Source organism: Mauremys mutica, chromosome 5 (assembly GCF_020497125.1).
Source record: "Mauremys mutica isolate MM-2020 ecotype Southern chromosome 5, ASM2049712v1, whole genome shotgun sequence".
Taxonomy (NCBI): Eukaryota; Metazoa; Chordata; order Testudines; family Geoemydidae; genus Mauremys; species Mauremys mutica.
The window spans coordinates 59,352,168-59,366,031 of record NC_059076.1 but is presented as its reverse complement, the minus strand read 5'-3'; the positions used below and the strand labels follow the sequence as shown (position 1 = coordinate 59,366,031).

At 39.7% G+C, this 13,864-nt stretch overlaps 1 protein-coding gene across 4 annotated transcripts in view; it reads left to right on the top strand.

Annotated features, from left to right (window-relative positions):
- SLC10A7 (solute carrier family 10 member 7) overlaps positions 1-13,864 on the top strand; it is a 194,301-nt gene that overhangs the window by 19,344 nt on the left and 161,093 nt on the right. For 3 of the 4 annotated variants that reach the window (XM_045019556.1, XM_045019557.1, XR_006579922.1), the window contains exon 4: positions 842-917. In XM_045019556.1, coding sequence (XP_044875491.1) covers positions 842-917 — 76 coding nt within the window. Of the gene's footprint in view, positions 1-841; positions 918-13,864 lie in introns of those variants that run through there. The other variant, XM_045019558.1, reaches the window with a different exon arrangement.

The following is a 13,864-nucleotide window of genomic DNA, read 5'->3' as shown; positions in this document are numbered from 1 at the left end:
GCTGTGGCATGTTCTCATATTAAATATATATTTTAAAATAACCAATGATTAATTTTTGTACATTCTACTATTTTTGTGGGATGTACTTAAACAAAAGCATTCACCATACACAATACACATACTAAAGCATCACTGATGCACAAACAAGGATGTGCGCAACTCAGCTATTTTAGTATCTGCGTTTCTAAAAATTAGAGGGGAAAGCAATTGATGTTTAACTAATAGATGTGGAAAAAAACAGAAAGGAAGAAATTTTTTTATCTTCAGTCTTCTGAGTTTTACAAGAGAGAATGAAAATACAAATAAAGATGAAGCACTTGACAACTTCTCTTAACATACAATAAATAAAAATTTTAGTGGTGTTTTAAAATGTTTTAACTAAAAGTAGAAAAGGACAATCTGAACCTAAAATAATGAACCTGCATCTTCTCCCTCCGCCCCCCTTCTTAGTGGTCCACATTTTTAGAACATGGTATCTTCTGTGGAAAAATAAATGCATATGTCTTATGTTGCATATTTTCCATAATAGATGTGGTGTTTCAAAGCACTTTACACACATAAATAAATCAAGACTCAGTTTTGTGAATTGTAAGTGTTATAATCTCCATGGTACAGATCGGGAAACAGAGTCACTCAGGTTAACTGATTTATTCAGGATCACAGAGCAGCGATGATCACAGTGGCGTGGATGATAACAGAACACATAAGTCTTGCTGCCTAGTGCTGTGCTCTAACCACTAGACAGTTGAGCTTCTGATGAATACTCATTTCTGTTCAGCTTTGATGGTTGTGTAGTGCTAGTGTCTTGCAGTGAATATTGCATTTCCTTTTTTGTGTTTAGTTTGCAGACTGTAGGCTGTATGCCACCTCCTGTATCTTCTGCAGTGATTTTAACCAAAGCTGTTGGTGGAAATGAGGTGAGTTTGTATTTTATTCACAATTGATTTTATTTGTTGTTTGATTTATATAAAGATCTTTTGTGTAACCAAAATCATGTGCTAAAACATGTAGCCTGGTGAAATAGAGCTTTTCATATTATTACAGTTCATGAAGACTCAAAGTTAAAGTATGGATACAAAAAAAGGCAAATTTAAATTGATCATGTAAACTGGGGTTCTTAAACTGAGGGTTGGAATCCCTCAAGGGTTCGCAAAGTTATTACATGGGTGGTCACGAGCTGTCAGCCTCCATCCCAAACTCCACTTTGCATCCAGCATTTATATATTATTAAATATATATAAAAATATATATAAAAATATAAATAAAAAAGTGTTTTTAATTTATAAGGGGGGTCACACTCAGAGGGTTGCTATTTGAAAGGGGTCGCCAATACAAAAGTTTGAGAACCACTGGTGTAACATCCTGACAAACTCCTGTGACTACTGAGACCACTGTTGCTACAAAGTGATATAATCACATCCCTCTCTATTATGGTGTATTTCTCCTTCCCCTACCAGTTTGTGTATATTGTCTGAAACTTAGATAGTGAGCTCCCTGGGGCAGGGACACAGTCTCTGTGGTAGTTGTTTGTACAGTGCTTAGTATTATGGAGTGCTAAGCCCTCTTTAGGATCCTGAGGCAATACAAGTAATTATTACACACAAAAAGCTACATTAAAAGACCATTGGAGGGTTGTAAAGTGAAGTGCTCAGAAAGTTAGGAAGTGCCAGAAAAGGGTACAGACAACTTTAATTCAGTCCCCTTGTGTGTATGCAGTATGATGCAGTCTTCAGTTACATGTTCACATACTATTTTTTTGCCCAGGATCCCTACCTTATTCAGGGCACATGATGGACAAAGCTCACTGAATGGGTAGCTGTTCATTACTTTTTTCTCTCCTCATTTACTGCTCATTATTCAAACCCTGCTCTGAAGTCAGAATTATTAATTTCCTCTTTGGCTTTTCTGTAGTACTTATTGCTATAGTATCTGAGTACTGCAAAAATATTGTTTGTTTTCATTGCACACCAGTGAAATGGGGGAGGGAGGTATTATTCCCATTTCACAGATAAGGGAATTGAGGCCCAGATGTTTACAGGAGCCTAAGTCTCATTTTCCAAAGGGATTTAGGCACTTAAGAGTCTAAATACTATACACTGTGTGTGAGGTTTAGACTCAAGTGCTTAAGTCCCTTCTGAAGATGGCATAGGCTCCTAAATCAGTTAGGCATTGTGCCACTGAGTGAAGCAATGCCTAAATAGCTTTAAAAATCAGGACAAGAGAGATTAAGATCAAAAGTATCAAATGAGAAGCTCTAGAACTAATTTTTAGGTGTCCAGGACCTGGATTTTCTTAGCAAACTTAATTCTGGCATTTTCTAACTTTTGAGTACTTTGCAACTTTAATAGTGTTGTTTTAATGTCGGGGTTTTTAAAATGTCATTTTGTAGGGTTTTTGTTTTAAAGCAAGCTGGTAAAACCAGAAATTCAATCATGAATCATCATATTGACACCCCCATGGGTCATCAGCAGGGTTGGAACTTTTAAATCCTCTGCCACTTGAGCTCACGGAGTAACTTATAGCAGTAGTAGGCTGTCATCCTTTGTGTGGACCAGGCTGGGGGGGTGGGCTGAGACATATGCTTTGCCAGTGGGTTGCGCACACATTTTCTGATGTCAGGATTGGTGAAGCTTGGGTGTCTTGGTTCCACACTAGGTTCTGGAGGGGAGTGTGGTCTAGTGGTCACACATTTCTGCCTCTTCCCCTGAGCTGGACCCTTTCTGCCTTGTCCCCTCCAGACTGTCCCTGTCTCAGTCATCTCTGCCTGCCCCCTTTACCCCTTAGGTTCTTGTCTTTTCGCCTAGCCAGTCCTAGTCTTCCCCCCCCCCACACCCCATGTCCGGCTCTTGTCCCTTCTGCATTCAAGTCAGGGTGCATCCTCTTCCAAATTCCCTGGGCACCAGAAGTGGGGACGTTGAGAGTACAAAAGAGACAGTCTCCTTGCTCTCCGTTCTGGTGCCTTGTGCTACAGCAGCCACTAGCTGCTGGAAATAGCAGTTGCAGGGAAATGTCCCTAAAGCTTCTCCAGCTCTGGGCTGAAGCATGCTGAATACATATGGAATCTATAGAGAATTTAGTTGACAAATTCTGACAAATCTCTAGTGAGACTGCAATATTTATTTGTGGCTTACAGCATGGCCACATTCAGGCTCTTTTCCCGCATGGGAACAGCAAAAGGCACATGACTGACGCCAGGGCAATGCCTCTGCCAAATTTCAATACCTTGCTCCAAAGCAAGGAGGTTCTAGAGGTCTCAACTGAATGGTTCTGAGAATTTTTTAATGTAGGAAAAACAATGTATTTTTCTCTGTCTCTGAAATCACCTCTAATTTGTGAAGTTGTATTTAATACCTGAAGTGAAATTCAGCATGGTGGTAGTGATTGTTGACTGTTATCCCTTCTAGTCTACTGTTGTCTCATCAAGCACTGATTCTCCTTCTTACATGATCCTTCTTACAGAGTTAGAGATTTGGAAGGCTTCAGTGGATTTTATAAGGTTAGAGAATGGAGGAGGTGGTGGATAGTTGCAATATGTTAGTAAGAAACATGAAGTGGTGAGTCGAGATGCCTAGTTTGAAATAGCAGGCATTATTGAGTCTGTCTGGATTCAAGTTCTCAAGGCTACCCAGGGAAGGGTTATAGTACTTGGGAGGGAGATATTCGGGGTGAGGGAGGTAGACAGAGTTTCCCAAGTGACTCATAAATAATTTGGGTGATGGCAGCAAAACCAGATCTAAGCTGGTAGTTAAGCTTAGAGGTTCGCATGCAGGTCTCCACATCTGTACCCTAACGTTCAGAGTGGGGGTAAAACCTAAGCTTAACTACCAGCTTAGATCTGGTTTTGCTGCCACCACCCAAATTATTTGAGTCATTTAGGAAACTCTGTCTACCTCCCCACCAGAATATCTCCCCCCCCCAAGTACTATAACCCTTCCCTGGGTAGCCTTGAAAGACTCTTCCACCAATTCCCTGGTGAACACCAATCCAAACCCTTGGATCTTAAAACAAGGAGGAATTAATCATTTCCCGCCCCCTTCACCCCACCAATCCCTTTTATGCACAAGACAAGTTGCAAAAGAAAATAAACATAGCTAATTCCTTCACTAATACTCACTATCCTGATAAGAGGCTGATTCCTTGATCTTTTCCACTCCGGCCAAAACTAAAACTGAGACAAAGGGAACTTCCCTCCTTCCTTTTGAAACATCCTGTCCCCCCCTGGTTCCTCTAGTCAAGTGTCGGCTAGGCTAGGTGAACTTCTTAACCCTTTACAGGTAAAAGAGGCATTAACCCTTAACTATCTGTTTATGACACAAGCACTGACAAGAAAAAGAACTGAGAGTCTTTAAAGGAACCATTAGACAGTGTGGCCTAGTGGACAGAGCACTTGACTGGGACACAGGAGACCTGGGTTCTATTCCCATCTCTGCCACAGGCCTGCTGGGTATCTTTGGGCAATTCACGTCACTGTTCATTGTCTCAGTTTCCCCATCTTTAAAAATGGGGATAATGGTATTTTTCTTTTGTGCTTTGAGCTCTTCTGATGGAAAAGCACTATATAAGAAATGCATTAGATAAATGCTATATTTTTATTATTATTAGGTCTAGATAAGAGCAAGCAAGTATTTGTTAAAATGTTTGGGGCGATTGCTAACGCCATTAGGCTAGAAGCCACTGGGATAACGGGAGATTTTGCATCATCATAATTGGAAAACTTGGTCATGAAATTATGAAGATAAAGGGAGGATTTTTAAAATTTTTTATAAGGATCTATTTTTAAATCAGCATATGTACTAGAGGGGACATACTTTTGTTGAATAAGGAGGGCATGGTAAGTGAATTTAATCTTAAGGGTAGTTTGAGTAAGTAATTGAGCTTTGTTCACTGATTCTAAACTTCAGCTGTACTGTGATTTTTGGTACAAAACCAGGTAAATTTAAAAATCTAGTATCAGTAAAATGAGGAGTTTAATTAGCAGCATAAACTGGCATTTATAAAGCTACAAGACCTACCAATATTTACGTATTTATTTCTGTTTTGGTCTAAAGAAACTCTACACCAAAGAATGACCACCAAAGTGCTAGGTGCCCTTGATGCACATTTAAGAACACAATGACTCAGAAGTTACAGAACATAAAACCATCAAAAGCAGTAACACTTCTCCCTCTTCCCTCACTGCACACATCATTTGGTCACTAAACACATGACCCGTACAGCATGAAACCTCTAGTGCACTCCACTGCCTCTGCCATCCACAATGCCTGCTCAAACAGATTGGCTTTGCAAAGAGCCTGGAAAACCAACAAATTGGGGCTATTTCAGAGTTTGAGGGTCAGAGCAGTTCAGAGGAAACTAGCTTTTATGGGGAGCCTGCTGCCAGTACTCCCCGGCCTTTTATAGTGAAGGAGGAATCAAGCTTGAGGACATCTTCTGGTTGCAGCTGTGCCATTATGATAAGGGGGAGGCATTCTCTCAAGTAGATGGCCTCAAACTCTTTAGGGTTTTGTAGGTCAAAACCAACATCTTAGACTCCACTCCGATATGTGGATGAATAGCAGCTTGTTTAAGGTATTTGGGAGAAAAGTAGAGCTCATAAAAATTCTAGGGAGCAATAAACTTTGAAGCTTTTTAAGAGCGAAATAAAGGAAATGCAAAGGGGTATGTAAAGAGTAAAAGAGAAAAATGGAGTTCAAGTGTCTGGGATGCTAAGACCAATAATAAAAGATATATTTAAAATACTGTATTGGAGTTCAGAGGGTGGCAGAAGGGGGAATCCAGTGAGGCCATTAATAGGATGGCAGAGCAAAATGGTCCTTGAGGGGTTCAAGAAAAGAGAGCAGCTGTTTCTTCTCTGCAGATATTAGAGTAAGGGTAGTCACTAATGGCCGTTTTTTTTCCTCTTCCTGCTGTGGGAGATTGTGCACCTATTGCTGACTAGGAAGAATAGCCTTCTCTGTAGATCCCCCAATTCATATCTATTGGGGCAGTTGGGAGGGTCGACCGTGTCAGCTCATCCTCATATGTACCTCTGCTCATCTCCCTTTGACAGAGGTCGCACAAATCTTGATAAGTGGGCCATCCTATCAACTCTCTCTCCGCTCTTGTTTCTTCCTTCCATTTAGCCTTCACACTAATTTCCCTTTCATCTTCTATCATTTCCCTGTATGCACTGATACCTTCATCAACCCTACAAACAAAATTCTAAAACAGCTGCTGCTTATCTCACAAATCAATTTAGTTTATTTGGAAAACCAATTTCAGGTAAATGTGTTGTGTGTAAGAAAACTCTGCTCCCATGAATACAGGCAAAAAAGTAAATACAAAAGGGTCTATTATGAAAATGACACATCACGATCTAATTTTTAATTTGAGATGTTTTCCACACTATTTGTCTGGCTGTACCATTAATTATTTTTAGGCTATCTCTTGGTACTGGGGAAATACTAGAGAAGGATGGTCATGGAGTGAAAACACAGAATTGAAAGAGAGAACTGTTTTCAGATTCCAACTCTGCCAGCATGCCAGACTCTCATCATGGCCTTGGGAATACCACTAAGGGCCAGACTATTAAAGGTATTTAGGTGCCTAAAGATGCAGAATAGGTGCCTGATGGGATTTTCAAAAGCGCGTAGGGGCTTATCTCCCATTGATTTTTTTATTTAAAGAGCAAGGCACTTTTGTAAATCATACAAGATGATTATCTGCACCTAAATACCTTTAAAACTCTGGTTCGAAACACCCTGTAATGTTGCTAAAATTATCAATTTTAGCAACATTACAGGGTGTTTCGAACTCATACAAGAGTTTTGAGATCTTCAGATGGAAGATTCTATGGAAGTGTAAAATATTATTAAAAGATGTTTGACAGAGAGCAAGTATAGTCCTTTCTTTGAAAAGAGGCTGAAAATTAGATTTGTAAGTCTATCATATTTTTTTGGAAAAAACAATTTGAGATGACTTTTATGGGTGGCTTAATGACACGTTTTGAAAAGTTTAATGTACTACATAAGAGTCAGGATAGTATTGTGCAGATAAATCACATCAGACAATTTGTGTTATGGAAGACTGACCCTTTACTACTTGACAAGAGGAAATTGTAGAAGTGATTTTTATTTTTTTATTTTAAGTTAATTAAAAAACTAGTCTAAAGAACTCCTTAATTTTAGTCAAATTGACTTCTATTTTTGTATGTTCCTCCTGGCTCCGTATATACTGGACTTGGTGCTTCCAAAATAAGATGCTGCTATATATTCAAGGCAGAGGATTTGTAAATACAAAAGAATGAAATACAATGAAAAAGATAATAAATGTATTCTAGGACCAAGACAATTGGGGAAAGTACTAGAATTTATTTTTAAATTTTGTTTAAGGATGTGTAAAAGATTAAAAACCAAATTGTAAAATGAAAGGTATACAAATAGTTATTCTTCCTTCGATTCCTTTCCTGAAGGGCTATGTACAAATAAATAAATTAATGGTTTTAACTGGTATTTTAAAATGAACTGCATGGGAGCTGTCACACTGACAAATAAATACTGGAAAATTCCAGTGCTTTTTATTAAAAACAAACAAAAGGTGAACCCTAACAACATGGTAAAGTCAGAAGAAAGATATTGATTTTTCTAAAAATATCAGAAAGCTTCTTTGAACTGTGTGTATATGTACATTAACCTTTTAAAAACAAAATACTATGAATGTAAAAGAAAGTGCAAACCTTAATGTTTTGTGTTTTTTACTTTGTACCACTGTGTGGGGTATTATTTAACACTGGATGGTAACGCACAAATATTATGAAAGATCACTTAAAATCTCTACAGGAAATATGCATATTATGATGTTTGGCTTCCTTCTCTAATATAACCCTTTTGTGACTGTACGTTAAATCTTCTCAAGTGATCTTGCCTAAGATGTTATGAAAATGTAACTATAACCTGGAAGTTATAGCATGTATTAATGGATATTTTTCAGGTTTTGGCATATGTGTGTAGGGGGTGGGGTCAGCATGAGGGCAGGACTGATCCTGAAGGGCTGCATTTGTGAAAATCTTTAGTTAAGCTGCACTGTACACATACATGTGCAGAGAAGTAACTGTGAGCACACACTATATGTATACATAGGGAACTGCTTTATCATTACAGAGAAGTATATTCTGGTATTATTTTCTATACATCCTAATGTGTGTGGCTTTTTTGGACCACTGTTTTGCTTTGAGCAAATAGTTTTTATTTTACTGTCAGACTGAGGCTCAGTTATTTTTCTATTGAATTGTTTGTTTGTACCCACCAGTACATATGAGTAGTCCAAATTGTTACTTACAATCTGGACTTAATCCGCCACAGTGTCTGTTAGGAACCTCTTAAATTCCTCACATTCTTCTCAAGTCATGACTAACCTAAAACATATTGATATCTGCAGTTTTTTCTCCCACACTGTTTATTCGTATTTAACATCAGTAGTTCTAGTACAGATCCAAAGGATGCCTCCTGTTAACCTTGTGAAAAGTTGAAAATTGACTATTTATTTCTACTCTTTTTTCTGGTCTCTTAGCCAGTTTCTGATTAATGACAGAACCTTAACTCTGACCCTGTTTCCTTAACAGCCTCTTATTTACCAGCTACTGATGTAACATGCAGACTGGGGAATTGTGCATGCAAATAGCTATTTACACATGAATTCCAGTTAACATATGTAGCTACCCATTTTGCATTTGTATATTTGTGTGTTTAGCTTAAAATCTGATTATTGAACTTTTATAGATTGATTTGTGGGAGCAAAAAATGAGGACATAATTTAGAGGCCTAGTCCTGCAAAGGTATAATACTGAGTTCAATTTAGCATTGCCCTTAAGCCAGTGGGAGCAGAGTTAAGCCAACAAAGAGTACTTTTAATAATCCCCACCTTTATTGGCTTACGCCAAAATTTTGTGCACCCCAAACCCTATTGAATTCAGTGGGAACTGAAGGTGACCTTCACCTCTGAAAATCAGACCATTTTGATTTATTAACTGTAGGCATCAGTGCTGGAGAAAGCTTTGGCCTTAGAACTTTTATCTAAGCTTTCATCCTGTTTACTATTTGCCCATATGCCCTGGTTGTCTGCTGAAAGCAGCCCCTCTCCTCACCTTGTAAAGTCTGCAGGAGAGAGCTTGTCTCGGAAAAGATAGGGTGGAGAAGTTGCTTTATCCCTTTCCCAGTTGCAGATCTACGGCGTATTAGAGCTAGGATTTTCCCTGTACCCTTTGTAATGTTTGCAGGAGCCCTCCCTCTATTCCAGTGCATCTTGAGAAGCATCTTACAAAGTGCATTTGGGCTGAGGAAGGACATAGTTGAGCTCCCTTCCTGTGCTTCTCTCTGGAAACTGTTTTTCAGCTCACTTATTTATTTAATTTCTCGTGTGGTAGAGCATTGAGGCCGAAGCCCCATTGTGCTAGGCACTGTACAAATGTAGAACAGAGTCCTTGCCCCCAAAGAACTTACAATCTAAATATTAGATTGCAGACAGCAGGTGGATGAAGCAAATAGATGCTTGGAGCAGAAGGAGACAATGAGATAATATTAGTCACTTAGGCCTGAGCTACACTAGCAGGGGGGGGTTCAAACTAAGATACGCAACTTCAGCTATGCGAATTGCTTAGCTGAAGTCGAAGTATATTAGTTCGACTTACCTGGCCATCATCACAGTGGCGAGTCGACCGCCGCGGCTTCCCCATCGACTCCGCTTACTCCTCCTGCCGAGGTGGAGCACAGGCGTCGATTCAGGGATCGATTTATTGCGTCTAGACGAGATGCGATAAGTCGATCCCTGATACATCAAACACTACCTGCCGATCTGGTGGGTAGTATAGATGTACCCTTAGAGTCAGACGACCAGAGGCAGGGGGACAAAGGATAGGTTAAGGTGGGTTTAAGACACCTTTATGCCCTCCATATTCTATGCTGCTCCAGGAGCTGGAGAGGTCCTTAACATAATTTAGACAGCCCAGTGTTACACCCACTTCCCTGGACTGCCCTTTGGGCTGAAATGCTGCCTGGAATCTTCACAGTGCTTTGTGCATTTGCTCTGCCCTGACATGCTCCCTACACCAGGGCTTGCGAGCGGGTCTTCAGAAGGCAGCCTCACAGTTGTGTCTGCAGTACCTGCACTAGTGGAATCCGGCCCCATCTGACCATGGGCTTTCAGGGGCCCTCTTATGCTGCTCTGGCCATTTTACCTGGTGTAAAGAGGTTAGAATGGGTGAGGATCTCATCTCCACACTTGATGAAACATGCCCTGATTGAACCAAAGGCATTTGCAAAACCTTTGCTTCGGCCCATGTGCAATTTATCTACATTTATGAGTACATAGCAGTTAGCCCCACATTTATATGTGGCGTGAGCTTCCTTAGCAGCATGGTTTGTTGGCATAGTAAGGAAGGGTCTGCAAAATCTATTGCCCATGCACAGCAAGAGATTTTTAAAGGGCTCATTACTTGGTCAGATAAGAACCACTTTTAATTAGACACTGAAAGACGTTTTCCATTGAGGGCTATTACCTTGCTAAATTTCAAGTTCATACCCCCAGCAGTTGAAAAGAGAGGTTGCAAAAATGTTGCTGTTAAAGGGAAAGTGTTTTCTTCACTTTCCTTTACTCAAAAATGACTGAAACATTTTTGTACAAGCTTTCAATCACAATTGGAGATTTTCATTCTAAAAGTGAAAGTTTCAGAAAGTCACGAAGCCCAGATTTTGAAAGGTAATTAGGCAGTGCTGTACTCAGTGTTCCAATGCCTAACTGATTTAGGCACCTAAATCAAATGAGATTTAGGTGCCTAAATCAGTTAGGTATTGCAATGCTGAGTTGCAGCAATGCCTAATTATGTGTATTAAAAATCTGGGCTTACGTGACTGAAAACAGGGGTTCACAATAGAAATGGCTCATGTCACAGTTATTGGGCTGCATCCTTCTCCCTTTTTGAGGCCTCTGAGTGCTCCCCCACAGCAGTCAGACTTTGGCCACTTACCTCTCCTGCAGTGAGATTCTGTGGTTTGCCCACTCTCAGGTTAGGGCCTGGGCTACAGTCCCCTGGGTACCAAGTGTGAGTAATTCAGCAGGTCCAGCTGGGGTTGGAGTCTGCAATCATTTTTCTTTGGAAGCCTGTGATAGCTTACGTTAGTAATGATACAGACACAGCTTTTTCAAAACAGAGCCCTAAAGAATTAGATTTTAAATAAAGAGGCCTGTATTCCCTTAGATAATCTTAGCCTCTCTATCCATAGCTTAAGCAGGTCTGTCTTGTTCCTCATCTCTAAATTGGAAAAACACCCTACAGGGCTTGCAAATTGGTTCCTCTGTCTTTTTCTGTGTCTCTCAGGGTATGGCTACACTCTGAGTTGATGGTATAAACTCCAGCTCGAGGAGATGCACATGCGCTAGCTATGATGAAGCTTGTTCACTAAAAATAGAGTAGCCATGATAGTGTGAGCAGTGGGAGGGGATTAGTCACCCCAAGTATGTTCCTAGCATCTCAGACAGGATTGTGTTTGGGTTGGCTAGGCCCTCCCACTGCTCATGCTGCTATGGCTACCTTCCATTTTGAGCACACCAGCTTGATCAGAACTAGCCAGGGCATGCCGCCTTGAGCTGGGAATTATGCCCCCGGTTCAAAGTGCAGATATACCGTTAGTCTATCAGCCTTTTCACAGACCCCTTCTGGCCAGCCTCTGACCACCTCTTCCCTCCCTTTCTGTTAGGGTTATGTTTAGCGGACCAGTGTCTTTGGCACTCCCCTCGTTGCCAGTGTTGGGGCTGAGGAGTTCCTCATAGGGCTATAAACCTGGCTATTGTTTGAGGGAAAGTTCCTTGTCTGGGCCATTGTTTTACCTTTCCTGCATTACATAATCCCCCTGTGATTTAACTCTGTGCTTTCAGGCAGGTGTTCAACAATAAACTAAATCCCTGGCCATTACTGTCAAGCAGCCTCCAGCTCCAGATTACAACCAGATCAGTTTTAACCTGCCTGCTTGGGACGCTGAGCTGATGGCAACTGTCAAATACTTGGGCAGCGTCTTGCAGTGCCAGAGGATGCTCAAAAGATGTGGACGCACCTATAACAGCAGCTGCTACCATGCTTCGGGCCCTTCTCTGTGGGCATGTCAGACATTAAGCGTGTCACGAAGCTGCAGATCTCTAGACCCTTGGTTATTCCAGCTCTGTTTTATGGAAGTGAAACATGTGCACTGAAGAAGGCTAAAGACCACTGGACTGACATTTTGATTCTTATAATCGTTGTCAGTTGCTTCATTTTAAGTGGCAGGACAAGATCAGAAATGGGGCTATCCTAAGCTGAACTCAGCAACTGCTTCCATCAGCACTGGTTGGCTTTCTTGGAATGGACATATTATTAGGATGGAAGACCAATGAATTATGATGTACGTTTACCAAGGAATGTCTCTACATGGCCATTGATGACATGGTCATCGAAAGCTTTGGTGACATAATAAGATAAACTTAATATCCAGCTAGACCTTGTTATCTGGATGGAGCTTGATCTACAAGGAGGCTATGGCCCTTTGGGATTTGCCATGATGATTGATTCAGATAATACCACACTGAACAGGGAAACTGAGTCACACATAAATAATACATTTCCCCAGTTATTCACACCTCACTCAATTTTAATTGTAGCCGTTGCTTATATTCTAACAAAATTCTATAAAATAGGTGGTATTTATGAGCAGTATTCATTTGATAGGGAAGTACCATTATTTTTTCACATTGGCATATTGAATCTTACTGCCAGACAGCTGTAGTTTCCACTGTGCCTTATAAAAATCAGAAGCTAGTTTAAATATTATGGTTTAATAATAAATATTAATCTTTATACACCGACGTTTTGATGTTTAAACCTGTATTAAAGCAGAATAGAAACTGCACAAACTTGCATCATTCCTTGAACATTATCCAGTTTGTGCAATTAACAAAAAAGGGGACCTCTTCACCCCCGCACCTCCCCCTCATTACCCATCCATAGATGTCAATGGGACTACTTCAGAATAAGGACCTACTGAATATGATTGAGGTGACTGATTGTAGCTGTTGGATTTTGATTGTAAAGTTACAGTTTATTTACAAGTCTAACAAAATTTAACTGTTATTTTCTCTTGCTTAATCAAAAACAGGAATTAATCCAGAGCCAAATAGGTATTCATCTTTCTTCTTTTGAAAAGAGTTGATTATATCTGAATAAGGGTATATAGAACAGTGTGAGCATCTGAACAATCATGATTATTTTCTCCACTTGACTTGTAAATCGTTAAAGTTAATGGGACTTGGACACACTAGTGAGAAGAAGATAATATGCCCTGTAATTAGTAGAGTGAGAATATCTTTAGTGAATTCAGTCAAGGAAAATATTGTCCTCCTTGAAGTGTGTTATCTTTGAACTATGACTAACACATGCTTATATTTTTGTGGTTTTGATTACTTCTGCTAATTGTTAGTTTTAGTTTGTTTTTAAATCAAAAGTGTAAATTCAGTGTGTCTGTAATAGGAAAGTGTTTTTTTATCACTTCACATTATATTTGTAGCTGACCTAATGGACGAATGTACATAATTGCTGACTGACTGGTAAAGGATAGAAAACGTGAGAGCCAGGTTTGGGAATTAAATTATCCTGTAGTTCATTTTCCTTAAATCTTATTTTTTGTTTTGAGATTGCAGGATTACTTTCTGATTTAATCAAATTAATACTTGTGTGATCTTTATTAAATTTGATTTTTGGTTTATTTGACCATTACCTTTAAAGGTTACTGGAAAAAGAAATAAAAATGATCTTTCCTCTTTTTTTTTCTTCTTTATCACATATGAAAGAAGGCCTAAAATACTT